The sequence below is a fragment of the Agelaius tricolor genome, unplaced genomic scaffold (genome assembly GCF_023055355.1).
Source record: "Agelaius tricolor isolate 1412-34295 unplaced genomic scaffold, bAgeTri1.0.p SCAF_19, whole genome shotgun sequence".
Taxonomy (NCBI): Eukaryota; Metazoa; Chordata; class Aves; order Passeriformes; family Icteridae; genus Agelaius; species Agelaius tricolor.
Genome location: NW_027269279.1, coordinates 9,968,652 through 9,995,026, shown reverse-complemented (window position 1 = coordinate 9,995,026; position 26,375 = coordinate 9,968,652). Strand labels below are relative to the sequence as shown.

General features: G+C 39.8%; 2 protein-coding genes across 7 annotated transcripts in view; both read right to left on the bottom strand.

The window, feature by feature from the left end:
• Positions 1 to 21,371, bottom strand: part of TXNDC11 (thioredoxin domain containing 11) — a 28,175-nt gene extending 6,804 nt beyond the window's left edge. Inside the window, exons 1-8 of one of the 2 annotated variants that reach the window (XM_071444225.1) lie at positions 21,114 to 21,371; positions 16,470 to 16,686; positions 15,645 to 15,742; positions 13,595 to 13,724; positions 7,392 to 7,485; positions 6,185 to 6,297; positions 5,093 to 5,293; positions 1,857 to 2,640 (exon numbers count right to left, since the gene is read on the bottom strand). In XM_071444225.1, the coding sequence (XP_071300326.1) occupies positions 1,857 to 2,640; positions 5,093 to 5,293; positions 6,185 to 6,297; positions 7,392 to 7,485; positions 13,595 to 13,724; positions 15,645 to 15,742; positions 16,470 to 16,686; positions 21,114 to 21,259 (1,783 nt within the window). In that variant the 5' untranslated portion in view covers positions 21,260 to 21,371. Of the gene's footprint in view, positions 1 to 1,856; positions 2,641 to 5,092; positions 5,294 to 6,184; positions 6,298 to 7,391; positions 7,486 to 13,594; positions 13,725 to 15,644; positions 15,743 to 16,469; positions 16,687 to 21,113 lie in introns of those variants that run through there. The other variant, XM_071444226.1, reaches the window with a different exon arrangement.
• A 237-nt stretch (positions 21,372 to 21,608) lies between these two features.
• The window catches only part of ZC3H7A (zinc finger CCCH-type containing 7A), a 28,102-nt gene continuing 23,335 nt past the window's right edge, over positions 21,609 to 26,375 (bottom strand). For 4 of the 5 annotated variants that reach the window (XM_071444220.1, XM_071444224.1, XM_071444221.1 and 1 more), the window contains 3 exons: positions 25,394 to 25,527; positions 24,894 to 25,057; positions 21,609 to 23,603 (listed from right to left, as the gene is read on the bottom strand). In XM_071444220.1, coding sequence (XP_071300321.1) covers positions 23,414 to 23,603; positions 24,894 to 25,057; positions 25,394 to 25,527 — 488 coding nt within the window. In that variant the 3' untranslated portion in view covers positions 21,609 to 23,413. Of the gene's footprint in view, positions 23,604 to 24,893; positions 25,058 to 25,393; positions 25,544 to 26,375 lie in introns of those variants that run through there. The other variant, XR_011681821.1, reaches the window with a different exon arrangement.

Sequence of the window (26,375 nt, the reverse complement as noted above, 5' to 3'; positions counted from 1 at the left end):
TACCTTCAGCTACACTACTCTGAGCCTGAACTACATTCTCGAAATTGCTGCAAGGTATCAGCAATATCCTTCTTTTCAACTTGGATAGAGAAGTATTATTCTGTGCATTAAGGAACAAGCATATTTAATAATCAAGAAAAAAAGGTAAAATATGAAAAAACATTAAAAAGAATTGTTTTATCAAAGAGAAACAACTTTGTGCTTGTATTTCCAGCATAAAAACTAGGCCCAAGTAAAACTGGCACTTTTGTACAGACATACAAACTACCAGATCATCAAGTTTATCTCTGAAATGTGATCAGCAGTACATTTAGCTCCTTATTTACTATTCAGCATTTAATTCTCACACCAGGCCAAAAGAGGCTTTTTTTTCTTTTCAGATCTCCAGACTTGGAATATGTAAGCATGATAAAATAGTAACGAAAGAAAGGGGTAATTAAAATAAAATAAGTATTCCTGAATTTCTAGAAATCATCTATAAAGACTGAGATCTGACAAGGGTATTAAGCACCCATCAATTTGTTTTGATATTATGAAATATTAAGTTAAAATCTTAAGGAATTAAAATAAAAAGCACAAAACCCAATCATAAATCAGAAACTCATTGATAAAAATATGTAGAAGCCAAAGTTTTTTGTATGTTCAAATGATGGAACCGCAATGTACTGAATCTTACTCTGCAGAGAAACCCTCATCATGCTCAGGAAATCCTGTGACCTAAAAAATGTTTGAGACAGAAAGTACTGGGAGCACAAAGGGGAAGGAAATTTCTATGTCCTCATTCTGATCTTAATATTTCCTAAGTATCCTTTTATGGTCACTGAGGTTTTTGCTTGTTTTTGTAGAGTCTTTTCCTGGGTTGGGACAGAGGCAGGATACAGGGCTGCATGTGATCCTTAATAAGAACATGGCTATTTATTTATTCTATGTTGTGCATCTTTTTGTACTGAGATTTAGGGCAAAAAGGAAATCTAATTGGTGCTATAAGAATGATAGTGATATATGTTCTTGAGCAATTTATTTTAATAGCTGAATTTTCTTCCATGTTTACTTACATAGCCAACATTAGGAAACCCAGTATTTTCTGAAGGTACACTCAGTTTTGCACATCAGCATGACAACCAAGTACACACAGTTAGGAATATTTTGTCTTATTCACAAACTTGCAAATAAATCAAAACTGCAATCCTTGAGTTGTTTTGTCAGGGGTTTTTTTGCCTTGTTTGTTTTTCTGGATTTTTTTTTTCTCCTCCAATTCAGACAGGAAATAACAATAATTGGCAGATTTGGCCACAACCACTTCAGAGCTCTACCTTGTTACCTTGAGAACAGACACACTTTTCAAAATAAATTTAAAGCAATTTAAGTTGGTTTCAGAGGACAAGAGGATGGGGAAGTCTCTGCTGCTAAGTGGTCAGTATCTCCCAAAATTCTGTGATATTTTAGAACACAGAACAGCTGAGCAAACACCAACACCACCATTAATATACAAGCATCTTCTGTAATCAGTTATTTTAGATGAACAGAAATTTTTTTCCACACACAAGTTAATTTAGATTTTACCAATTCCACCAAAGCATGCAGTCAAGAATCACACATTTTAAGGTTCAATTCTTATAAAGCAAATTACTTATGGTATAAGGAACTTAGCTTTTATGTCACCTAGAATATGATTCTGTTCTAGCCAACAGAATCATCCATAAATACTTGGTTAACTACTAAATAGAATAGAATAAATTACATTTCACAACCTTAACTTCACAAAGTAGCCTCACTTTTAAAATGGCATTAAGTTTTCCATTCCTGCTGGAAACACAATTTTCTGAATGCAAGCATTTGTATAGTGAATACTGTACCCAGAGTAGGTCCAACAAGTGACTGATTCTGGTCCAGGACATAGTGCACTTCCTCTTTCAGGTCAACAATGGCAGCAAATTCCTTAAGATGAGTAGATCTTGATGCTCCCAGTCTCTCTGCATATATCCAAAACAGATTTGAATCCAGTAGATAGAGATTCAAGGTTTTGTTGGTCCTGCAGCTCAGACCAGTAATGTTCGTGCTACTAATATTAAGGTCAGGAATAAAACAATTCCTATCCTCAATGTGAGGAATAGAAAATTGAGTGTTATCTTTCTTCCCATGGGAAGAAAATGCTACTTTGGGGGTCTGAAAGATGGTCTTCTCAGAACTCATGAAACTTAAAAAATGCCTGTTTACTGTCCTGCAACATGCAGTGTAATAGCTAAAGGGACTATAGAAACTTAAGAAATTGCTGCATTCTATGGTATTTGATATTACTTGAAAAAAAGTATGTTCCTGGAGGTAGAAAGAGTCCAAAGCTGCTTCTATCTCTAAAAAGTTACAGTGTGGCACATGGACTTGATTTGGTTTGACACCGAGAGTCTGGTTAACGCAGAGCTCACAGACGTTGTGAGTTCTGGAGATGGAGTGCCACTGTGGAAGCACCACCGTGTTACAGCACGGGTACTTGGCTATGGGAAACGTTTCAGAGAACTGCAGCTCTGCATCTGTCACTGAGGAATCAAAAGCTGGTGAATCAGAGTCTCCTGCATGCTGAAGGTCTGCCTCAGCTGCCTGGCTTTTATTACACTTGTGGTATTCCAAGGCCACTTTGGTAATCTGTGGGTGGGAATAAAAGAGAGAGAAAAAAAATCAAGATTAACTGTCCATAGTTCACCCAAATGCAGTTATCTTTTGCAGGTTTAACAACATTATAAGCAATTAGAGATGGAACTTCAGAAACACTAAGCTGACTAATCTTTGTTCTTTCAAAAAATTACAGGGGGCTCTGACTTAACAACAAAGTTGAATTTTCAGATATTTCAGCATATAAACATTGAATATATAGAACAATGAAGTAAATTTAAAATATTATTCAATCCACCACACTGATTGCAAGGTCCTCCATGCAATGTAGTAAAACATATTTACTACAGTGCAATAACACTACATTTTATGGCTAAACCACAGTACACAAAGCATTACTGAGTAAAGGTTCCTGAATTTCATTCATTTTCCAATAGGAGGAGAAAATACATGAAAGCATTCCCATATGAAAAGGGAATAGAGATTTCTTCTGGCAGAGGTGGTACATGGATTTTGTAACAATCACTGAGAGTGTTGAAGCAATGTTTGTATTCTCCCAACTACAGGCATATGGTTATAATACTCCAAGTATACTCTGCATATTGTAACTTACTGGGAGAAGGAAGAAAAACAGAAAAAAAGACCAACCTGTCCCTCCATGCAAACATTTCTATGCTACATCACCAGTTTGCTTTTCATAACCAGGGGTAAACAAGCAGAGAAAAAGGGACATGTAGGGACCATATAAGGAATTCCCTTTCTGGGAAACAAGTAACAGAACATGCAAGGAAGAAAAATGAGAGAGGAAGTTTCCTGTCATTCCTATTAGCACACTAAATAAAATACAGAGCATACACACACTGCTTACAGGAGAACACTTTGACAGAAACCATTACAATTATCAAAGGGATAAATGTTGAAATGTCACATCCTGGAGGGCTGTTGTGTCACAGGACCTCAGTATTAATGTGGTCTACAGCAATGCTTTGTTACAGTCTTCTAGAATTAGCTGATAGAAATTTTCATCCTGAAAAGGCTTAACTGAATACTTGAAACAAACTTGGCCCCTCACACTGTAACCTAGCCTGGAGGTCTGGACTGCCTAAAGAAGCTTGAGAAGAGATTATGAAGAGAAAACCAGATGTGCAGTAAGAAATCTCATTTCAGTGAGCTGTGATCAGAAAAAAATTTTTGCTGTGAGATTTTTCAACATTCAACTTGAGAGCCTTGTTCTCTGCAACTGCCTTACAGTCAAGTGGTTTCACTGCTTGATGAAACCCACAGGCTGGCTGCAATAAACAGCTCTTCCCAGGGTAAACAAGTTGCATAATATCTCCCTGTCAAAGTGAAGCTATACAAGGACAACAGGATTATTTTGTATCTCATTTCGCATTTTGATAAACACTGTTATTTAGCAGAATGAAATTTGAAATGGAACATCCACCTTATGCTGCACTGATTTGGTAGAAATAAGTGGTACCTGTTACTAGAATGTTTCATCTGTGACAAGCACCACTGAACAAAGCCTGCCAAACAGAAGACAGGTTACTACAAGAGTAATGGCAGTTCTTCTCCAGGCAGAGACCTCCCCAACCCTATTTCAGAGCATGTGTACCTTTTACTGTGTCTATTTAGCTTGGCTAAATATTGTATAATAAGTTACTTTAATTTTTTCCTTATTGTTTCAGACACTGCAATATTAATTAGGCCTCCTTGTGGAAGCTACACATTCCTGGACTCAGATGCCATGTAAGTAACTCAGCACTGTCACAAAAACTCAGCCCTGCTTTTGGTCTTTCACAAATGCTTGTCTGTTCCACACTGCTTAGAGCTACATGATCACACTGGGATGTGCAGCTTTGTGTTACACTAAATGGGATGATGGGTTCCAGCTGAAAAATAGCCCAGGGACAAAAAACTAGTTTTCATCCAAGTTAATTTCCCTATCTCATTTCTGCACAGCTCCACAAACTCCTGTCCTAGGCAGTTCAGAGGAAGAGAAAATTGGAAGGTGACTGAGGAACACACAGGATATAAAAATCAGATTGGCTCTGAGTAGTTTGATTGGGTATTTCAAATAACACTGTCTGGTTTTACAAAAAATTCATTCTTCATTGCACAAGCATCTCTGGAAGGACAGGAGAGGGGAAATAGAATGGGATGGACAAAACACACAACTCTTCAGTTCTAGCTGGGAAAGATCTGCATCTCTTACACTCCACCCACCACAAAAAGCAGGAGGTCAAGGAAGAGTTAGATGCTTGTTCTGAACAGTTGATGAGTGAGACAAAGGCATGTTGTGTGAGATGCAAACCAGTGTAACGGAGTTGTGATAAGACAGCTTGAAAAAGTGCTTCTAAACAAAACCAGATACTTGGAACAGTGAGCTAAAATGAGGTATCTGTCACAATTAACCTCAGACCCCTGACCACAGCTCTCATGTTTTAGCATTTTTGAAATAAAAAAAAAAAAAAAATTCACTTACTTCATCTAAAAGAGGATGAATTTCTGCTAGGGGATTATAAGGTATAAATATGAGAAGTGCTGGTCCTTTCTTCAGCTCATTGTTTAGAAGAAGACTTTTCCCACCGTGTGGTCTCAGCCAGCGGATGAGCATCTCCCGATTTTCCAGAGCCCACTTGCAAATGTTCTCAGCAGTGAAGTTCATGATGTCTTTTGGATAGATCTTGGAGGGGGAAAAAACAGTTTTGTCCTCACTTGATTTAGTAACAAATGCCATTCTTCAGTATGGGATGAGTTGTTACTGTAGTGATTAGAGCTTCCTTTCTAAATGCAGTAAGTGTCAGCACACTTCAGCATTTCATACAAGCTTTCCCTTTGGGAAAGCTTTCCAAATACTCATCAGATTATAGTAACATCCACAAGCAAAAAAGGATTCTATCAGGGAAGCTCCTCTTTCTTTTACTACATCTTTATAATCCTAACTTTTCATATATTTTAATTTATGTAAAGTTAGAACATTCTTCCCACTATTCAGTCACCATATTAACTCATTTTAAATTAGCCTTTTAAGACTCAAACCTCAAGGCTGCATTTAAAACTGGTATTTCTCATTCCTGAATGCAAAGGGAAGAAGTATATAATAAAAGGTGCTCACAGGTTCTAGGATCAATTTAATATATTCAGGAAAGTTTATCTTAAGTAATTAGCACAAAAAAGTAATTTTTATGTATTTTATGCACTTTCACCCAAACCCCTGTTTTCGTAGTCTCAATTGAATAAAGTACACCTCACAATACCTGTTTTACACTCATGGTGCCAGTGTGGGTAGGTAGTGTCTCTATGCCAAATAGTAAATCTGAAAGTTAGTATTTTCAGCCTTAACTTTTCAAAGAGCAGGGCACATGGATTAAGAGTTATTATAAATCAATTTAATTTATGTGATTTTTCTAATCAGTGCCGTGTTATACCTTTAAGCCAAAATGGAAGTTTTCACTGTTTCTACTATCCCTCCACAAAATCTTTGTCAATATCCTCATTCAAGTTATTTTCTAATTCTGATCCCTGAGCACGCCTGTCCCACATCAGAGTCCCTGCAGCACCCAGCAATACTCACAAGAGATGTGTTGGCATGTCTGTGCAAATACACACTGCCAGAGTGCACCAGGGAGATCTCCTCTGCCACGCGCTTATCCGTGACCACGCCGAAGCGGATCGTGCCAAGGTAATCTGAAAGGTTTGCAATCTTTGGAAACAATCACACACACTGAGCTCCCCTGCACCACCACCCTCAAACCAGAACACACAACAGTGCTGGGTAAAGGCACAGAAATCTGTGAAGAGCTACTGCCAACACTGGTGATTATGGCAGAAGAAAGATGGCAAGAAGCACAGACATGTTCCCCACCTGCACTCCAGGTATAGAGACCTGTCTGTGTAACCTCAATTGTCCAAATTCTCCATTTGCTTAGGAAATACAGAATCTGGTATCACAGGTGCACCTTGCTGTGGTTTATGGCATCTCAAAAGCCAAGATGATTCACGTAAGGGAAAGGCATGACCATTAAGTGATGCACATTTACAGTAAATCTATATAATTTATAAATATATATTCTACACTTATAAATATGTACACATAAAGACAGACTGCTTATCTGTATGTTGCAAAGAACTAATACCACATAAAAATGTGAAAATCACAGAACAAAATATACAACAGGCTCTTTATCACATCAGTGGCACAGTAAAAAATAAGAATGAATATGTATGTGTAAGAAAAAATAAGTATGACTCTCCTTCATTTGCTGACAGGAAGGAAAATTCAAAAAACATGTTAATTTTAATTAAGGGTCTATCCCAAATTCATGACCCAAAAATGAGGTATCAATCATCACAAAATTTGCATGTTTAAACAGAATCAAATCATTTTAGATTATCAGTGCAAAATAAGAGGGGGAGAAAGGCCTTCTCAGGCTGCCTTGCAGCAGCTCTGTAACTCCACCCATCATTGAATTCAGTTTCCAAGGGCTGACACAGTCCAGTCCATGCCAGTGCCTCTGACACTGCACAAGACAAAGACTCCTGGATCACTTTGCCCAAGTGCCAGTCTGATTATGGCCCTGGATACATGTGGGGGTTTGAGGGAACTCTCTCCTGGTGTAAACCAGGCTGATCACATCCTAAGCTTTTAATGTAAGCAGTCCTCAACTGTAATGAGACAGTCTCACAGTTAGATCAACACCAAGAAACACTCAGAAGGGATTAATTCCTAAGTTATAAAATATTGCAAAAAATACTTTAAATTATGGAAATGGAGCTTTTACCTTTCTTTAATGAATGTAATGCTGATGTGAAGAATGTTAAATAACCAGGCGGTTGAGGTGAAGCATTGAATTCAAAAAATCCCACAACTCCAGGCTGAAACAATAAGAATTAGAGTTAATTAAGCTATTTTAAGTATAAATATATGGGACTACAGTAAACACAACAGACTCTAAGAGACAACAACGTTTACTGAAGAGCAGTCACTTTATGCTGCAACAAAAATTTGAATATTAAAAGACTGAATGGAAATCAGTTCTCATTGAAAGAATGAAGCTGTCATTCAAAAGCTTATGTAAGAGAGAGGGGCTTTATGGATGCTACGTCTCTAATGGTATTTCCCATGCTGAAGTTCACCAAGAACAGTTACTATTTGCTATGCAACTATATTTTGAACCAGTTCCAGCACCAAGGTAAGAAGCATAAGCATCATAAAGATTTTTAGAATTGGAATATCAAATACAGTTTTTCAGAGTAAAAAGGGCTTAAGCAGTAACACTTGAATTGTTTATGTTGCACATAATTAGTGTTTACACATGAATTCACACATTCAGTGTGTCAATACCTGACCTGCTAAGGTAAGTGATTATCCCATCTTTAAGCTACAGCCACTGTAAATCCTTTCAGTATATCCTAAAGATTCAGTGAGAGACCAACTGCACAAAAATCTTGAGAACTCCATATCCCACCTGCATATCCATAAAGCTCTTCAAATTGCCAGACAGACAATTCCAAATTTAAGACTCATCCCAGAACAGGCCTACTGATTTTTCCAGGTGAATGACTTCCTAATAAACTCAGGAAAGAATCTGGGAGAAGCTGACTTGGAAAAATATTTCAGTTAAGCTTTGGTTTTAAATTTTTAGAAATATAATACATTAAAAATTATGTTGAATTATGTTTTTGACTCATCACTCAAATGGGCTTAAAACCATCAGGACAGAGTAAGTGATGGCATTTAATTATTTGGTGTTATTTGTTCCTCATTTCCACCAATGCATACAGAAGGCATTTGACACACAAAGCAAGAGCACTCCAGGGACTGCTGTGGAACAGAAGATTCCACACCCACCTGACGCCCATTTGTGTGGCAAATACATCCTCACATGAGGATTTTCATTTGCTACTTCAGAGACTGCTTTTTTTTTTGAGCTTTACATATAAAATATTTAATCTCTTTTTAAAACATGAACATACATTTACTTGTTATTATTAATATGAATTCATTTATTCTTATCAGCCTAACACACTGATCTAATTCACTACAATCAGCAATCTTGAAGATGTTCACCAATAACAACGTTGCCCATTCCACTCATGACTTCTCTTTTTAGGCAGGAATCCTCTTTCCTGGATGAGTGCTAGGCATAAACCCCTTGTTCATAAAGATTCTTTGTAAGGTACCCCAAAAAATTATCAATAACAAAAATGAGTTACAAACAATTAGGGAAATGTCTGCAACAGTAATTACCAAGTAGAAAATAAAACCAGAAATAAAATAGTAGCGAAAAAACACAGCAAAATAATAGCACTTACTGTTGTTTTTTAAACAACATACAGATTAGTAATTAATGATCATCTTTTTCTCTTAGTTCCAAACTAAGACAGTAAAAAGAAACAATCCCTTCTAAAAGACTTTGAAAGCATTCAACTGAACAAAAATAAGGAGCCCGATAAGATAATCAATAATTTAGCTTCCCATTTCCTAGGACAATTTTTGAATACTAATCCTGTACCAAGTGAATTTAGGACACCAAACAGTGAATGAAAGGAAAGTCAAAAGTGACAGTAAAATATGGCAAGAAGCCAGAAGTCAGATGCAGAAGTATTTATAATGTTATTTAAAAGGTAACATTCTGAATCAGAGCCAGTTCTGCTTTACACTAACAGAAGCTTAAGATTTCCAGATTGTGAATAATGTTTCCCAAAAGATAATTTTTGTAAAGTGTTTTTTCAATTAAAAAAAAATTGTAGTTGAAGAATATATGCTACTATACACTACTATATATACTAGTATTTACTAATGCTCTATGCCTAATCAGTAATCTGGTTCAATAAAGTCCTTTTAATCATCATCCCAGACCAGTTAAAGCTTTTGTCCTGTTACTGGGTGCAATTATTCACAGGAGTAAAGGGACTGAATTACTGTATTTCTTCTCAAGTACCAAGAAAGTTTTCCTGCCTGTAAGAATGAAGTTTTTAACAAGACTGAATGCTTCCAGGTATTGCAACTAATAACAATTCTTGCTCTGTACAAGTGAGGTTCAAGTCTCACAGAAGAGATACCTCAATGTGAACAAGAAGTTCTTGGTTTGGAATACACATAGGCCAAGAAGAGCTGGAAGAGCTGTACAGCAACAACTCCCACCTTCTTTCATGTAAGAGCCTCCAAAACTCAGGAACAGCTGCTTGCAAACAGTTCAGGAGGAATCTACACCCAAAGTGTTACTGAGGAGCAGCTGCTCCCACTGGGGTGCAGTTCTGGGTACCCACCTTCATGTGAGCACTCAGGAGCCATCAGCTGAAGCTGCTGCTGCTGTCTCAGCCAGAGGAATAAACACTGAATGTGACACGGGGGTGCTTAGGAGCATTAGGAGCATGGGCACTGCTAGAGCGGAGCTGGCTGCAGCTTTTCCTTCCAGGAAATGATTTTCTGTCCCTGTCTCAAACCAAGTGTCTGTAGGAAAGGCTTTGGAGCAAACCTGAGGATGTCCATTAGTGAAGAGTTCTTAGTGCTATCTCCTCATGAAACTCATATATGGAAATACAAAATACAATTGTAGGGAAGCCTATTTCTTGCTTGGTCCCTACACCAAGGAATGGAAAGTGAGGTAGGATACAGTTAAATCAAGTAACAGACTTACCAAGCATCTCAACAATTACCAAACAGCAAGCTCATGGAAACTTTAAGAATGAACAGAGATTTTCAGATGAGTAATTTCTATTGAAGAAAAGCTAGCAGTGTTATTACTGAACCATGCCTCAAACCTATCACAACTTCTAGAAGGAATAAGCAAGCATGTAGATGACTCCATGCAGCATGCTGTAATTCCCTAAGTCTAGGAGAAGTTACCAACCACTCTTGAAGAAACCGAGGTGATAAGAAATAACATGGAAGGCCCTTTTCCAGATTAGGAAAGTAGAAAAGACAAAAAACACTTAGAAATTAATGTTTTTCAGCAGCCAAAGATAGCCAGCCAGGATGGGTACTGATACTCAGGCAGTTCAGTATTTCCATAAGCACTTTAGCAAAGAAACTGTTGACTGAGATTAATTAAATTTACATTTAACATCATTTTCCAATGATGTTAAAATCATTGTGTACCCAGACCTGAAAGCGAATTTTCACACCATCATTTAACACTGGCACCACATAAAAGCCAGCTGAATCTCTCTCTGTGTCAGATCTAGCCAGCTGCTGCTGCTCAGGAAGCATTCCTACACAAAGAGAGCAAAGCAGAAAGCTGACATCACATTAAGAGACACAGCAGCCACCTCCCAGAGAGACCAGCTCCTCTCCTACTGCTCCTGAAGCCAGAAAATTATGAATCCCCTGAGCACATTTGATATTCATAAATGAGTGAAGTTTTTTGTCTAACTACAGTGGCTTCCTGTTTCCTGCTCTGTGCCTCAGGAGGCTGAGGCCATTTCTAGCAGCTGGGGCAGTCAGATGAGGAATGAGACCTCCCAGTTTGGATTAAAATGAAACTGTTACATCTCTGCAGTTAAGAAAACAAAAGAAATTTGATTCCAGGTACTCACAGGTACCTTGAGTTATGGCAGAAACTGCACATCTTCCTGCTCAAGATTTTAACTGCTTTCCAAATGGCACATTTTCCTTGCTCTCAAAAATGAATTCTTATCCATGTCTAGTTTTACACTAGTGTCATTCCACAGCCCCAGAGAAACCAACCTTCAATAGTATCAGAGAATGCAGGAGCTCAACTTTTCAGTCCTCAACCAGGTTTTTTTTCACGGGGATTGAGCGCCCTCTAGTGAGAGCACCTGGCATGTCACGACAGTCGTGATTAGGTCGAGGAAGCGACCGAAGACCGAGTAACGAACACCACCGGTTCTTACATTTAACTGGATTCTGTTCATCAGTAACTCCTCTAGTCTGCAGAATCCCTTTGCTATCAGAACACAGGACTAAAAGTTAGATAGTGATGATGACAAATCTTGCAAATTATTTTGAGCTTGAAATTAATTAGCTTTTCAGTGAAATCATAAAAACACGATCCACCAGCAGAGAGTTGCTAAAGTGCCCAACAGCAATCCTTGACAGTCTTCTGTCCTTTCCCCTCAGCTAAAATTAGTATTTTTTATACAGAGAAGATTAAAAGTCAAAGGAAGACACTAGCCAAGGGTCTCAAAATAGCAATTCGTTTGTGCCATGCATGTCCCAATCACCCATAATCTATTCCCCAAACTTTCTCACTTCTTAAACACAGGACTAACCCCTGGATTGTATCTTAGCCTACAAGAGGTATCAATTTCTAAACTCGCAGGGAAAACATTGTAAAATGTTCTTCTCATTTCTGACTGAAGTGATGAAACAACCTGTTTATTTCCAGTTTAAAACTAACTTTTCCTTTGTGTCTATGGTTTTCTCTGCATCCATCTTCATAAACAATTACGTTTCTTTCATCTTATCTGTATCTGTTACTTTTGTATCCCCTCCTTTCCCTCTTGCATAACTTTACAGAGGCAAGAAAGACATTGAGCACCAGGAGCCACGGTCTGGGACAGAACGTCAGGCAGGAATGACTGTGGGGCAACATGAACAGAAACAGCCTCTGCTCTTGGGCCATTTCAGAAAAAAATAAAGAACCAACAAATGCTGAGCATAAACAGCAACTCAGCACTTGGAATTTCAAGCACAGGAAGGGGGGAAAATCTGAATGCAGAAACAAAAATATCTGTTCAACTGCTAAGCAGTACTTAAAAATATCTTTGTTGCTCCTAAATTTGTCTTTTATCTTAGTCTTTGTACAGTGGAAGTGCACCTCTAACTGCAAAGCAAATTTAAGCTTAATGTCAATATGCTCATTGGTAACCTTCTGCAATCTACCAAGAAATAACATAACACAAACCAAAAACCAAGCATGGCTTTCTTCAAATCTCTGTAAGAGGCAAAGAAATGTTTTAGAATTTTAGAATAGCAAAACTGAAGCAATGGAAGGACAACAGAATTGCTCATGATCACAGAAAGCACCAGCACCAGAGACAGGCTACAACTCACTACTCCCAACTCAGTCCCCCCTTAAAACACTGGAGAACCAAAGCCAGTGGCAGCTCCTGGCATGAACAGCACAGCCCCCACCCAGGGGAACTCCAGTGTGTGTCCCCTGGGCTGTGGCACTGCCACTGGACAGCACAGGCCATGCTCCATCCTGCAGCCAAGCAGGCACTGCAGTGAGCAGCACTCACACAGGACCTGCTCCAGCCCCAGCCCCAGCCATGCAGGGTCCCTCCCATGCTCTGCCCACTGCCACAGCACTCATTTGTTGATCAGCTTTTCCCCACTGCTCTCATAGCTTGGGCTTTAGTAAGATTATGGTATTTCTGCACTCTGCACTGCAAGAATCAACAGTTATAAAGGGATTTTAAATGGCTCTGTTGTAAGCATATTTTGTCTGACTGGAAGTTATTATTCCACCAGTATTGCTACCAATCTTGTCACCCCTGAACACAAGAGACAAAAATGAATAAAACAACATGTACCAGTGGATTAAAATCATCAAGTTACCACATACAAAATGATTAGGAGCCCTTGCTTCAACTGGTTTCATATTTGTTCTCAGTTAAAAGATTTATCCTACTAGAAAAGCTTACTATTCTTTAAAAATTAATGATTATATATTTCTCAAATGCTTTGCCAACTTAGACTGCAAGATTTTTGTGAAAAGATTTCTCCCTTCTTTCTTGTTTGCATGTAACAGTTTGGTGAGATAACAACTTTGTCGTCTTTACAAACTAAAGTAATGTAAATTAAGAGCATCACTAGATCATAATGGTAACTATACAGGGAATCAACATTATGAATTTGTCATTTCATATTTTAATGATTTTAACAAATTTATAGGGCACTGATTTCAGGATCCTGAAAATAAACTATTACTTTGGAGCAGATCAAATGTAATCCTTAAACAAGTCAAACTCTTTCTGAACCACAGTGGTAAAGCTAGAGAAGAGAGACAAGTACCTCATAATTTGAGAGGAAATCTAGTAATTTTGATCGAGACGAGATGTAGAGTAGTGGTGTCATCACCCGGCGAACAAACTTTTCAATATAAACAGCACTCATAGGGCCTTTGTATTCAATTGGTCCAAAACTAGTACCAAAAAAAATAATAGAACATTAAGACTTAAATGAACAGTAGAGAGTCCCTCCTGGGGGTGGCAGATAGGAGTTATACAGACAGCATGCTCAGCCTCTAGGAATTGCTCTCTGTTTTACCAGTGGCTGCTGTAAGTGATGAGGGAGTTGTGTTACCAGAGGGAAGCTCCAGAGTATCTGTGGAAGGGGCAGAGTGTTGGTGAGCTTGGAGGGATGGAGACCACTTCTGAGTCCCATTAAAGAACTTGGTAAAACTCAGATATAAATTACATGACCATATATATGTGTATATATATATATCTTTCCACTTTTTCTGAAGTAAACACATGAGACTTAAAACTACAGATCTGAGAAACATCACTATTTCCCCTTGTTTTTTCAGTGTCTCAAACAGTATCAGTCTGAAAGGTGCAATATTTTTACACAGGCTTTTATGAGCAGCAATCAGTAAAGCAGGGACAAATTCAGTTGCACTGCTGATGAACAGACTCAGCAAAGCTCCAGTTTCCCCCCCAGCCATATGATAAAACAGCTCACACAACGTTAGTGCTAACACCTAAGGTGGGCTGGAGCTTGCAGCTGTGAATTCCAGAGGTTCTCCTCCTAATTATAAATGGATTGGACAAAGCATTACTGTCCCACATGAAATCAAACACAAAGAGCATAAAGAATTAGTCCATTTCCACTGAAGAATTTAATGGGATGCATTTTTAATATAGCTTGTACATACAGATACACTGGAAAATACCCAACTCACACTGAGATACCTGTATTGAGGAGTTTCAAAATGGTCTCCTAGAGCCCACTAGATCATTCTACATCCTACATCAGTTTATTACAAACCTTTGTGCTCACAGCAATGACTCAGTGCTCAGCATGTCACATGCCCAGGGCACCACATGTGAGGTTTAGTATCTGAGGCATGAGGGGTGCACTGCCCTTCAGGATTCTATCAAGTATCAATAGGGATTTACACCTCATCTTGTTACAGCTCTGTTTAAGGTTACTGATGATAGCAAGTGCATCCATCTACTGTGTCATAATTTCAAGGTCAAGTAAGTTTCAGTCAAAGTACATCCAAGTGGGATTGTAGGGCTCTTTTATTACAGCTTGAGTTATGCCAGTGTCTCGTGTCTATTACACGTTCAGCTAACAAAGACCAGGACTGCTCCTCCACAATGCATAAATTCCCCCCAAAAAACAAAATCAGCCTCTGTAATGAAAGAGAGCTGCAGTTCAAGACTAGTAAAATAAAAAGTAAAATACAAGGGATAAATACTTTTATGTAGTTTTAGAAACTGTGTTTCCTTACCTTCTGCTCCACATAGAGAAAAAAAACAGATAATACATACACATATTAAAAAATAAAAGCGAGGGTATATAAAATTTTATACAATGATATCTTAGCTTCCGGGGGATAAAAAAGTGAGTGCAAAATTCAAAATTAGAACAAGGTCTTCACTATGTAGTGCAATTTAAATATGCACTTAACTTTCACTAACTTCAACAATCCTTAGGTACATAATTTAATGCTGTCATAAATTACCAATCCTTAGGTACATCTTTAATGCTGTCATAAATTAGGACCAGTTGTTATAATCCATCCAGAGAGCAAGCAGACATCTGAAATTAATAAGTAACAGTGAATTCTTTTCATTGGAGGCAGAAGTTCCAGGAGATGCACAGGCAATCCAAAATTTCCATAAGGATGAAGAATTGCCAGCATGTCATTTAACTGACAGTTACAGCCCTACCTGGCACTTGAGTAGCATACAGGATGAGCTCACCTAGAATCTACCCAAAAACTATTTACTGAAGCCAGAAATGTAACATCTTCAAAATGTAGCACTTTATATGATACCTCTGTTTCCCAAAAGAACAATAAAAAACCTAGACTGTACATATGAAATCTTACCTCTGATGGTACAAGTGTATCACAGGAAAATAAAAGAAATGCTTCTGCTTCCTGCATTTCCCCTGGTTCCACCAGCAATTTACAGCCACAAACAGCACCTGCAAAGCAGGTAAAAATTCACAGCTAACAAAGTACATTTCTGTGACCTACTTTATCCAAGATGTACTTGATGTACTTTTTCCAATCCATTTCATCTGATATTTTCAGGGTTTTTTCAACTCAGTATTCCATATCTGTCACAGACAGACTTTTTTTTTTATTCTTTTTGTCATTTTGTGACAGCAATCCTTTTGGTCACTGTTCTTTCTAGCTTTTATGCCTCTTAATCTAAATCCTCCAAATTTATTAATTTAATCATAACCCACATTAATTACTTTTTCTGCAGAGTGGAGCTCAACAAGTGGAGGTTTAGGACAGCTGTACCTGTGAAATATTCACAGGCACTCAACTGTTTGAAAGCACTGCTATGGTGCACAATATTTATATGATTACCAGTGTCTCCAAGGATCCCAGAACTGGAAGCAAACTCCAGGGAATTTCTGTCTGAAGGCAGGTGAACAAATCTGAAAACACTTTGCAACAAGAAAGTGGTAGGCTTCCCCACTTAATAGCAGAAATAACAGACAACTGAGCAGGAACCACAAGCTGTCTCCATTTATTCTACCACTCTGTATGCTAAATTAAATTTAAGGTGACTGATGAGTTTCCCTAAAATGTGAGCGTTCAAGTCCTACTGTTTCTCATGAAAAGACAGAAATCAGGATCAGCTTGGACACTGAAAAGCCACCAGGTGGTGTTTAAGATTGGTATTTTCCGTGGAGTTACCTGGTCTGACAATCTGCTGGCCACATGCTCTATTTCTCCTCTGGCTGCGATGGACTGCCCGCACCACGGCGCGTAGAAGAAATACAGCACAATTTCTGAGTCCTGGCGCAGCTGATCCGCATAGTCCAGCTGCCCCCGGAAAAGATCAATCACTGCAGATCTCGTGGAGAAAAAATTCACTGGAAGCTTTGCTGGCATTGTTACATCTTTTGCTCGGCTGCAGAAAGGAAATTAGGAGTGGTTATTGAGACCGTACAGCAGCAGTTAAAAAAGGGTGCCCAAAGCCCTAAGTTTTATCCTTAGCAAAAGTCACACAATGACAAAATTGATGCAGAATGACTACAATTTATGTTATCTGAGTTAGTTTCATGAAATACTATAAAAATCTAACGATCACCCTTCACAAGCTTCAGAAAGTCACACTCTGATACCATGCACTGTGCTTATGGGAATGTTAGGTCACACTCTTATGACTGGATGCTGTAGAGCATAAAATTACCAGGAAGATTTTCAGTGATTTCTTTTGATTTCTTCCCTGGCCTCATCCTCTTTTAACACTTGTACTTTAGGTAACAGCAGCCTGATAAGAAAAGACATACTGGTCATAAAGTTTTGTGATGTGTTCTTTATCTAAACAGAGCCTATTATCCTGCCTTATGCTTTGTTTTACAGTATTCTATACTCCCTTTGTTTTAGATTGTACTAGGAAAAGATACATAAATGTGCACCAGTTTATTTTAGTGATGAGAGCAGGGACTGCAAACTGATCAGGGCACATCAATGTAAGAACAGTACCAACAAATAGTCTAAATTTAAAGAGATTATGACAGATGAAGATTTTTTAAGAGAAATTAGATTGGCCAGTAAGTAATACAAAGAAATAAACCAAATACTCAAGAAACCCTTTCTATCCAATCAGCAATCAAACAATCCAGAATTTGGGACTTCCCAGGTGTTCAGAAGTTGCCATGGTATAATCTGCCTGAAATGCAAGTGAATGGTCATACTCTCTTTTTAGATAGTCTTCATTTTAAAATTTTTCCCTAGCTATATTTACACTAAAGTAAGCCAGAATGAAATCTGGACAACACTGTCATGCTCAATTTTGCCATGGTTCATAAGAGGACTGGAAGTTTTAGGAAAGATTGTGTATTTCTTTACTTTGTGTGCATTTCTTTTACTTTTTTGCAATAAAAAGCTAATACAAAAATTTTATTATCTTATTATCTGATATTTAATCCATGTCAGGTTAAAATTTTATTAATTGTGATAAAATTATTGAGCCCTGAACACTATCAAACTCATATATTAAGCAACCTCCTAAAAACTCTGCCACACTTTCAAACTTTACAATCTACCTAGTTTTTAAGAAGTACCTTTGTCTTTATAACACAGCAAAAAACTGTATTGTAGCTTGTCTCTCATTTCCAGGCTACTCACTTAAACTTTAACATTTTAGAATTGCCCTCAGTATATATCACAAGTTATAAAAATTCTTAATTTGTATATAAAATTGCCTCAAAATCAAATCTTCAAAAATCAGAATTTTGAAAATTTTAAATGGTTCCTCCTGTTTATAATTCATTAATTTATCCAGTCACAATATTATGTTTTTACACAGATTATCAAAAATCTGCTTTCTTCTATGGACTGTTCCTTCCCTTCTCCCCCAGCCACCATCTCAGCACCTCCTTCCCAACCCTAACGTTCTTCAGTCACCTCACAACCAGCACCTCTGGTTCCCTGCCATTCCTGCACCCCATGCTTATCCAAACTGCAGCTCCTTCCCGTGATTTCTGCCTGCCAGCTGGACAGGACACAGCTCCAGCGTGAGCTCTGGCACACGCAGGCTGATCAGCTGCTGAAAGCACAACACTTCTTCAGAGACAGCAGCTAGAATTTCTCCTCTCCATCTACTTTAATGAAAACAGACAACCTCAATATGTTAAAAATCTCTGCTTCCTCTACTGAATTAAACAGAAAGAGGATGATTGGTTCAAGAATTACAGCGTAAGACTTAAAAATTAGATAATGAATTGGGTCCAAATTTTAAGAATGGGTAGAACACATCAGCAGAAGTCCCGTGACATGAGTGAGTCAGAAAATACATGACTACCTTCAAATATGACAAAAACTCCAGTAACTATTAAAACCCAAAACATAACAAACCAATAGCTAACAGCTGCTTAAGGAGATTTGCGAAGTAGTGTCTTCCTCTGCAATACCAAACATACAACAGAATACCTCGACTAATTGCCCTAAGAGAAACCCTAAAATTTACACACATATAAACTGAGGATTACATAAGAAACAATTACACAAACATACTAAGCACAAACTGTTTATTAAAACTCTGATTGTGTTACTTAGCTGCTGCCAGAGCCTACAAAAGCTTAAACTTTCTATGTGATAACACCCTGGTAATAAAGGGAAGCATATTCAAGTGCCAACAGGACCAGCAGCCCCTTTGACTGCACAATCCTGAGAGTGGGCTTGTTTTAAAGACATTTGCATAGTGCCAGAAATAATTCAGGTTCTAGACCACAGCTTTCATACCAACACATGCTAGGTCAGGTCTCATTTGGCTATTCCTTGAGTCACTCTAAACTCACAAGACATCAAATCCCACTAATGGACTGCCTTGCAGTACAGGAATTTTCCCTTTCTGTACTTTTTATCCATTGATATCAAAAGTTATATTTTGCAAGAGTAGTGGTAGGACCTATGCCCTAGTTCTGTGTCTTGCTCGTAAATCATACTGACATGTGGTGAGAAACGATGTCCTGTATTTATAGTTAACATGTGCAATTAACCATGCTCCGAACTTCACAAGGAACGTTTACACCTTCATTTTCTATATTTCTGACAGCAACCAAACAGGGAATACCTAACTGATATTAGTCTATTTAACCACAATCTGAAAAGCTGAACCTCTTTAATCAAACTTCTAGATTACTGAGTAGTGAGAACCACATTCCAATCACATTCCATTGGAGAGCTTTCAAACACAGCTAGCAGTAAAATGAAAGGAATATGCAGGTTTTGAATACAGGAGAGCAGGAAGCATCATTGTAAGTACAAAAAAAGTATTATTTTCTTAGTAATGTAACACCAGGGAGGTGATTATGTTCAGAAATCCTTCACCACACATTCTGAAATATGGCAAGAGCTTTACAATTTCATCTACATTATCTGGTCACTGTGAAATACAGCCTCCTGGAACGGAGGCACAGCTACTCTGAGGCACTCATTCACAGACTTATAATTCACTCTGATTCAAGTAATACACCCTTTGTGGACAGGTAAGCAAAGAAAGCCTTAGCCTTTTTCAGATGCATTACCTGTGAATCAAGTGTTTTGTGGAACAAAATTTGTCAGATGCTGGGGAACAGGGACATAATCAGCACCTCATAGCCTTCTCCTAATCTCAAAATTAAACCCCAAGTGCAGTAGATGTTCTTAATATAGTATGACCTGGAGCATGTAACAGTCACCATGACCTAAAACTCATCCAGAAGATTTAGAGCCTGGTTTAGGCTCACCGAGCCTGTGCCCACCGCTCATTGCCGCTGCTCCCCGCCCTCCAGTACAAACATGCCCTGGCGCCACGTCCACCAGCTCCGGGCAAACAGGAACTGCAGAGCCCTTGGCAAAGAAGGAAGTTCTAGCTCCCAAGAGCAGCACCACCAGACTGGGAGGGAAACCACGAAACATCTTCGTGTCCGAAGCAGGTGCAGGCAAAGGGATGATGAGACATCAATACCTGAGCCAGGGCAGACTCGTTTGGCCCGGCCGATGCTGAGGGCAGGGCTGCAGCCCAGAGCCCCCTCGGCCGCTCGGCGGCAGCGCGAGGTCCCAGGTACCTCCGGAGATGAGCAAAAGCAGCTCCATCTCAACAACGTGCCTGTCCCAGGGCCACAGCACGGGTCAGGCTGGAAGAGACCACAGTAGGTCCTTTGGTTCCACCTCCCCGCTCAGGCAGGGTCATTCCAGAGCACATGGCAGAGGATTACGTCCAAATGGTTCCGGAGGATCTCCAGAGAGGGAGACTCCACAGGCTCACTGTACAATCTGTCCCAGGGCCCGGTCAGTAACGGAACAAGTTCTTCTTCATGTTCAGGTGGAATTTCCTGGGCATCAGTTCCTGCCCATTGCCTCCTGTCACATTCCTGAGCCCCACCGAGCAGAGAGCCTGGTACACCCTCAGACACCGCCCTGCATACCCTGATACTGTCCTCAGAAGTGGGTGCCCCACGAATCTGCCGCCACAGCACGACACCCGCGTGTCACCCTAAAACACTCCACTCCCTCCCCACCCACGTTCTTATCGCCCCTGCCCGCCCCGCTGCCATCCCGCTGAGGGAGACACGGCGTCCCCCGACACGCGACCGGTCGCACGTGCCCTGGTGACCGCATGTGGTGCGGCCCGGGAGGAGGATCCGTCCCCCAGCCCGGGGATGCCCGTGCCCGAAGCCGCCCGGCCGCAGCGGGTACACGGCGCCGCTGGGCGACCCCGGCCCTCCAGGCCCCGCCGGCCGCTCTGCCCCAGGCCCCAGAGGGGCACCGCCTCTGGGAACGGCGACGGACCGGCGGCTGCTCCCCCCCCCGGCCGAGCCCCGGGTCCACCCGCTCCCCCGCCGGTACCTGCAGGTGACTTTGAGGGCGATGAGGAAGGCGCAGCCCAGCACGATGGCCGCGCCGCACAGCAGCTCGGGCCGCCGCGCCATCAGGGCGGCGCGGGGCCGCAGTCGCGGAGCCGCCGCGTCGCCGGGGCCGCCGCACACCGACATGGCCCGGCCGAGGGGGGCAGGGCCGCGGGCCCCGGGCCGCTCCCGCTCGCACACGTCTCCCACCGCCCGCCCGTGAGGCGCGCCGGGCCGGGCGGGGCGGCCGCTCCGCCCGCCAACCCGCCGCCGCCACGTCCGCCCGCCCGAGCAGGCGCACAGCCCGCCCGGCGCTCCGGGTGCTGCCCGCGGCACCGGGCAAAGAGGGACGGGGAGCGATGTGCTCGCCTCCTGCTCTCGGCATCGGCACCGGTACCGGGCCCCTGGCCGGGATCAGCCCCTGGGTAATCCCCGACCCCCCGGCAGCTATTCCCCAGCAGCCCCACCCCGCAGCAGGAAAGATTTCACACCGGCCTTAGAGAACAAGAATGTCATGTTTAGTTTTGTCTAGAATTACTTCCAGTGATTTACAGAGCACTTACATTAAACAATGAAAGCATAAAATTGAGAAAACAATTCAGAAAGGCACACGATACAATCAGGTTTTGTCACACAAATAACAGTGTCCACAGTACTCTGTCTCACACTCACTTTATTACAAACAATGTAAAAAATCAGCACTGCAGCAGGTGGCATTTCCAGCACCAAGCTCGTGTCCTACTCCAGTGTCCCGAACCCAGGCTGGGAGGAGCAGTCACTTCGCAAGAGCCCCAAGCTAAGGCTGAAGCACACATGAGGTGTTGGTTTCAAATTTGTTGTGATTTTGTGAAGTGAAAGGGACACAGCATCCATGTCATGTATGGGTTATCACTGAACTTTGGTTCACCACTTTTTACACAGCCAATGTATGCCCAATGACTACATTCGAACTACTGAGGTCATTGTTAAAGCTCTTCTAATTATGTAAGGAACAGAGAAAAGTAACCGGGGGGGGGGGGGGGGGGGGGGGAGGAGAAGGAAGGGAAGAAACCTAGTTTTAGTTATTTTGAATGAATGGCTGAAAGAAACTTAGCTGGGAAAAAAAAAAAGGAAATAAGCAAACACAAAGAAAGCAGAAAGCAGGATCTGCAGAGAAGCCAAACCACAACAGAAGCTCCAGTGACTGGAAAGCCCAAAGGCTCAGCAGCCAGGAGTCACCTCAGCCTGCAACTTGTTTTCCATTTCCTGTGCTCTGCAGGAAAGGCAATGGGAAGCACCATCCACCGTGCAGGTGAGGCAGTGGTTCATGTGTTCATGTCCATGTCCAAGGCTGAAAATGTGTCCCAGCACCACGTAGCTCCAAACTGCTTGCCTATATCACAACTTACTGGCCATTTCTGTAACTTCAGCGATGCCATGAGCTAATGACAATACAGAACTGCAAACGAGCCACTAGCGACACAAATACCAACTCAGTGAATGTTTAGCTACAGGTGCCCAAGCTTTTGCTAACTGGCAAATCATTGTTTTTACAAAATCTCAATCCTGAGAGGCTACATGCAGAAAACAGCTTTGTGTAAAGTTCTCTTTATTACAGGCAACATTAGTCCATACAATAATACACAATACTGACATACAAGTGTAATCTTTCAAAATCATCATTTAAACAGCAAAGACCAAGAAACAGAATTTTAACTACTTCATTTTCAAAAATTAATACTTTTTTCCTCTCAAGATCCTTTTTCAGTAAATTATATTGAAACATACAAATAGAGAAAAAATACCCATTCAACGTATATTGTAGTTAAATGGTTATTTTGTTTAAAATCTTTAATAAGAAAATCATTTTTAGCAACCTACATATAGATAAGTAGCAAACTTTGTTTTAAACAAATCCTCTCCATTAAAAGATCTGAAGAATTTTCATCCATCATTTTCTTAGCCCACTAACACTCTCTTTTGCAATACCTTGATACCTTGAAGTTTTTCAACTGAAGGTCTGAGACTAGGGGGCTTCCTAGGTATTATAACCACTCTTCCCCCTTCTATTTCCTAACTTTCTGTCCAACAGGAGGTGAGTAAGCACATAATACTTCAGATTTTTTTAATCACCACTCTGTTTCATAAGAGCATAGACAGGTCTGCTCCATCCCCCTAAATCTACCATATTTGCTGTTCAGGAGGAACAATGTATGCCAATAAAAGCAGAAAACCTGCAGCTTTTCTGTCACATGCTTTTGATTATTGTCAAATTTTCTGGTTTATGCTTCCAGCTGATAACATGTATGTGTCATCTCAGTATTAGTTTAAATCTTTAAACAAAAAACTATATTTTCCAAAGTCATTATCACTGGGAGCAATCAAGTGGTCTTTTCTTGCTTTGCTGAGTTTCATTCTTAAAACTTGTCTTCGTTCTTCCCACTCACGGAGTTCAGCATTTCCATGGGCAAATTTACAGTTGTTTCCTTCAGTGCAAGTACCGGCCATATATCTGTTAAGACAGATTTTGAACAGTGTTTTCATAGAATTACCATGATCACTACTGTGTCTATATTTTCTTCAGGTTATGTTTTTCAAATAAACTGCATAGTAAGGACCAAAAAAAAGATTAGAAGAGTATATACTTGGAAAAGTTAGATGACACTAACTCTGTTTAGCATTTGATTGTATTTTTGTTTCCCAGCTGACAAATATATACAGAGGATAACAGATGGCTCTTTTCTTTCTATTCTTCATGTTCCTACTTAGACTGAGACACTTAATGCTTGAAACCATCAAGTTCATCATGTTATTGAATACCTCAATCATTTAACTCACTAAGCTAAAGAATGACTATTGTTTAAAAAATCCAACTAATTAATTACCCTTGTTAACTAAATTTGAGGTTCGAATATTCAGAACACCTTAACATGCCAGTTTGTATTCACTTTATGCTGCATATCCAAGGTCTCTTATGTTCAAAGCAAATACATTTAGAATTCTACTTAAAAATTTAGTAAAGGGACATGTAAGTTTCCATGCAAAGACTGCAAATGAAAAATAACTTGCTTTCTCTGCAATGCAGTTTCTCAAGATTTCCAAGACACTCAAAATCTTCAGCTGAAAATGGAGTAACAAAGGTATCTGCACCAGCAAACTCCAGAATGCTTGATTCCAAAGTTTTTAGCCTTCCAAAAGGATTCCGACAGTGGAAGGAATTTTCAATAGATTTACAAAAAAAACCAAAACAAAACAAACAAACAAAAAAACCTCATCTAATGAAGTCAGGTAAACCAGGCTGCACTTAAGAACTAAAGGGAGCAGCAAAACATACAACCAGTTCTGGGAAAAACCAACAGATCTTGGAAGTCCTCTTCCACTTATTCATAAATAATTTCTAGTAACAAATACTCAATTTTAGCAAATTTGGTTTGATGCTAACAATATTTTTACTTGCCATAAAGCTCCAGTCTCACTGTCCAGCTAGGCACTGTTCTTGGGCTCTAATTAATACACAGATGCCTAAGGAAACTTGTAATAATACCAACAATATTCACTTCACACTGCTGCAATGAACTTGCTACCACTCATTAACATCACACAGGCAGTTGATTTTGTTCCAAAATTAGGCACCTTGTCACTCCCTGAGTTCTATGATGTTAAAATACTGCTAATTACTTAATTCCTTGTTGAAAGATGTATGCAAATCAAGAAATACTAGAAACTTTGTCAGAACTAGTAAGTGCCTTCATTATTTAAACTATGAACTGTCGTTTTTTAGCATTTTTGCCATCTTACATACCTATCACAAATGCTAAAATATCCAGTTGGAAAGCGATACTGCCAGCAGTTCTGATCATCCTCAGTGTGGAAAACCTTCTCCTTATGCTTTTCAGAAGAAATGTGACCCTGCCACTGCTTCTCACTATTACAGTTCTTCCCACACATCCAGCAGTGAAAATCCACCTGTTTTACAAGGAATTTGAAAACAAAACATTGCAAATTCAATGCTGTAAGGACAGAACTTCTCCTAATACATTTTGAATGTTTTCTTTATGTTGACCAGCAGGATATTGCTTACTTAAACAGACACAATTATTTAAACAATCACCTGAAGTTTATAATCTCCACTGGCTTTAGAAGAACTGATGCACAGTGTCAGTTACATTTAGTGTAGTTATCTATGGCCTAAGGAAGCCCCAAGAAAATAAGGGAAACAACCTAAATTACTGACTGGGAAAAAAAACCAAACCCAACAAACCCCCACCTGCTTGGATTTGAATTGTACCCATGATTACTTACTGTAACTTCAGCATAGTCAGTTGGCATATGAATTTGCTTCCCATTTTCTCTGCTTGCCTGAGCAGCTGTATCATCTCCTTTTTCTGGTTTTTGAGTTTTTAGCCATATGTCATACAACTGCTCCAAGTCTTGAACTAATGAGAGCAGAAGCTAAAATAAGTAATTAGCAATTAAGGCAAGAGTTTGAGAACACTAGATAAACGACTGAGTTTGTGAGCACAATTCAATCCCCACCTATTCTAAGAAGAAAAAGGGAAGGAAACAAATGTTGACAGTTACACAGTTCAGAGATTAAGAGCAGGGGAAGAGGCATCTCTGGCTACTTACCAAAAGCCCTCTGTGTCTCTTGAGGGGACAGCAAGAGATTACAGGTTTCTGAATGGGCACCCAAAGTTCAGACAGCAACTCTGCTGCTGCATATCAATACTGAATTTCAAAGAACTAATAACCTCATGTGTGCTACAGCTTTTGGTAAATTTACTTTGCTTTCTTGCAGACCATGATCTGATAATTTATGTCATTTATTACTTCTGATTTTTGACGCTTTCTCCCTAGTAACACTGATGGGATAGTAAAGTCAGCCACAAAAAGTGAATGGCAATTCCCAGTAAATACATTGGGGGGATTGTTCTGCAAATAGTTTCCCCTATATGAAATTCTATGAATCCATGTGTGTGCACATGACCATACAAACACCAACTAATATTGCTGCAAGGATCAATATTTCTAAGACACCTAAAAAAACAACATGGGCTACTTTATTGTTAGAAAACCCATCAAGCAGTGAATACACAATACAGCTATTTTTATTTAATACTATTTATTTAATACTATTTTTATTTAATACTATTTTTGAATGCCTGGTCTGGGTTTATTTAATTTCAAAGACAAGGGCACCTGCAAGGTTTACTACGAGAGATAATGAAAGAAATTAGATTAAAAAGCAATTAAGTACAAGAATGAAAAGAACAGTTGGATTTAC